Source organism: Egretta garzetta, unplaced genomic scaffold (genome assembly GCF_000687185.1).
Source record: "Egretta garzetta isolate BGI_Z169 unplaced genomic scaffold, ASM68718v1 scaffold112, whole genome shotgun sequence".
In the NCBI taxonomy this organism is placed as follows: domain Eukaryota; kingdom Metazoa; phylum Chordata; class Aves; order Pelecaniformes; family Ardeidae; genus Egretta; species Egretta garzetta.
The window spans coordinates 2,061,757-2,064,372 of record NW_009258884.1 but is presented as its reverse complement, the minus strand read 5'-3'; the positions used below and the strand labels follow the sequence as shown (position 1 = coordinate 2,064,372).

General features: G+C 57.5%; 1 protein-coding gene across 1 annotated transcript in view; it reads left to right on the top strand.

Annotated features, from left to right (window-relative positions):
- NXN (nucleoredoxin) overlaps nucleotides 1-1,467 on the top strand; it is a 15,959-nt gene extending 14,492 nt beyond the window's left edge. Inside the window, exon 8 of the mRNA XM_009633898.2 lies at nucleotides 1,285-1,467. Coding sequence (XP_009632193.1) covers nucleotides 1,285-1,467 — 183 coding nt within the window. The remainder of the gene's footprint in view (nucleotides 1-1,284) is intronic.
- Nucleotides 1,468-2,616: the final 1,149 nt, after the last annotated feature.

Sequence of the window (2,616 nt, the reverse complement as noted above, 5' to 3'; positions counted from 1 at the left end):
GCATCAGGCAAACCCCTGCCGCTGCCCCCCGCAGCCCCGTCAGCCCCCTCCGGGCAGGCGCTCCCACTGCTGCTGCTGTAATGGGTCTCTGAGCATCCCAGCTCAGCCCCACACCCCTGAATAAGCCCCTTGTTGGAAAGGCTATTTTGGGAGGGTCCAGGACCTGTCCCCCTCCCCCAGAGCCTGTGAAGCGTTTTCCTCCCGCTTGCCGGCTGTAGCTGAAACATTGCTGCTATTCATCCAGCTCCCAACGTCCCTGCAGCGGCTGGGCCGAAGAATGGGGAGCGTCCAGCACGTCCCATTCATCCTTCACCTCAATAGCCGGGAGCGCTGGCCCCGGGTCTCTGCTGGCCTCCATGCACAAAGGAGCTCGGCTACGGCCAGAGCAGGCACCTCCCATTCCTCTCCTGGTGCTGTCTGGGCCGGTTTTGCATTGATTAAAAATTGGTCCCTTTGCGGCGATGGGATAAAGGATGAGACATCCCGACACCTGGGCTCCGAACACGTGCTGCAGAGCCACCAGCCGCTAACCAGATTGATTGACTTCTATTACTGCCCTTGGAAAGGGGCGCGGAGGAACGCCCCGTTTCAGATGCCGCATGTTGTGGGCTTGGCCAGGAGCAGGAGGTGAAATTGTCCCAGTGACAGCTTTTGCATTGCACAGCCTTGGCAGAGACAAATTTGGTTTTCCCCTTCGCCCAGGGCTGTGCTGTGCCTGGCCGAAGGGAAGGCAGCCCGCTCCCCACTGAGCAGCTCGCTGCTAGGGAGCGCTGTGGCTTTTGCACTTGGACCTGACGGTGGGGTTTCAGCGCTGGCTCAAAGCATGGGCCTTTGTTCCCATTATTTGGTTTGCTCCAGGTCCCTTGGACATCTGCCCTGGTGAGCAGCGAGGCCACGGCTGTGCTGGTAGAGGGCTGGCAAGTCCCCACATTCAGCACTTGTCCCCAGCTCCTAGGCTGCGGATGCCAAAATTGCTCCTGCCCCAGAGACTCTGGGGTGGCCCGGGGCAGCAGGTCAGTCTGGGGGTGCTGGGAGCTGTGCCCTCCATGGAAAGGGTTGCAGGAGTGCATGGTCCCATCCCAGCTTGGGATAATCAGCCCGGTTTGGTTTTGGTGGAAACCACGGGCAGAGCAGGCAGCAGGGCAGTGGTCCTGCAATGCTTGTGCAAGGCCCAAACCCTTGGGAGATACCTGTGGGCTGGACCAGGGTGTGGAAGCAGCAAACTGTTCCTGCTTGTCCTGGCTCTGCTGATGGCTTCTCTCTCCCTCTCATTTTGGCCTCCAGGACGACATGACCGACTCCCTGCGGGATTACACCAACCTGCCCGAGGCTGCGCCCCTGCTCACCATCCTGGACATGTCGGCCCGGGCCAAGTACGTGATGGATGTGGAGGAGATCACGCCCGAGATCGTGGAAGCCTTTGTCAGCGACTTTCTAGCAGACAAGCTAAAACCCGAGCCCATCTAAGGGGGCTTCTGCGCCAACAGACGTTATTTAAAACTAGGTCTCTCTTCCGCCGCTCGTGGATTCTCCAGCGTGTCCTCACGCCTGACCCAGTATCCAACCTTCTTGTGGTGCCTTGTTTTACGCAGTGAATCCTTCTCCTAAGCAAACTCCTTGAGATGCACTTTCAGCAGGGAGTCGTTGGCGTTTGGAGACTTCGCTTGTGCTTCATGGTGATATATTCTCTAATAACCAGGCCAGAACTGTTACCGTATTGTTATTTTATACACGGCACTAGCTAGCAGGCAAATCTTTTTGCATGGTGTTCTTCCCAACGTATGCATCAGGCAGTGGATGGGGTTCTCGGGGCTCTTTTCTTCTTCTTCCCCTTCTTTCCTTTCCTACCACCCCTGCTGACTAAGTGACTTTAAGGAAGCAATAAGGAAACTGTCCCCTTCGCCCCTGGCCCGTCCTCTTTTCCCACACGAGTGCCCTGATGAGGCCGAGACAAAGTCTTAACTGCTGACAACCTCTGAAAGACCACGGCGCAGCGGAGCTCTTCCTCCTGGGGGTGAGACCCTTCCAGGTGGGTTTCCCACCTCCCACCCCGAGCACCAACAGCCTTAGGCGGTGCTGGCTGTACGTGTTGGGGGCTCACCCGCCTGCAACGGGTGGGTGTTCCCTCCCTCCCTCTCTGAGCTGGGAGGAGGATCCCCCCCCGGCTGCCCTCGCCTCTCTCGTCTCTCCCTTGTGCTCTCCCCATCCCCTCTCGTCCCTTCTCTCTGGTATGAATTGTCCTCCCCCCCTCTATGTTAGTTGATTGAGCTGTTTTCCGTAGGTGTGTCCCAAACCCAACGTTAATGGTGCTGTTCTTTAAAAAATAACCAAAAAACCCCCACCCCCAACAAAAAAAAAAAATAAATCCTTCCTTAACCCAAGCAGCACAGCCGAGCCCCTGAAAAGTGACATTGTAAAAACTGTACATGGTGATTGGAACTTTGTAATAAAACCGTTATAATAACCTCATCCCCGGAGGTGCCGATTGCCACGTTCCGACGATGAGGAGAGGGAGCCCACCTGGGACCCCTGCGGCGGGAGGAGCCCCCAGCCAGACCCATGGGGTAGGTGTCGGTGCTGGCAGCTCCCAGCGCTGCGGCGGCTGAGCCGGGTTAG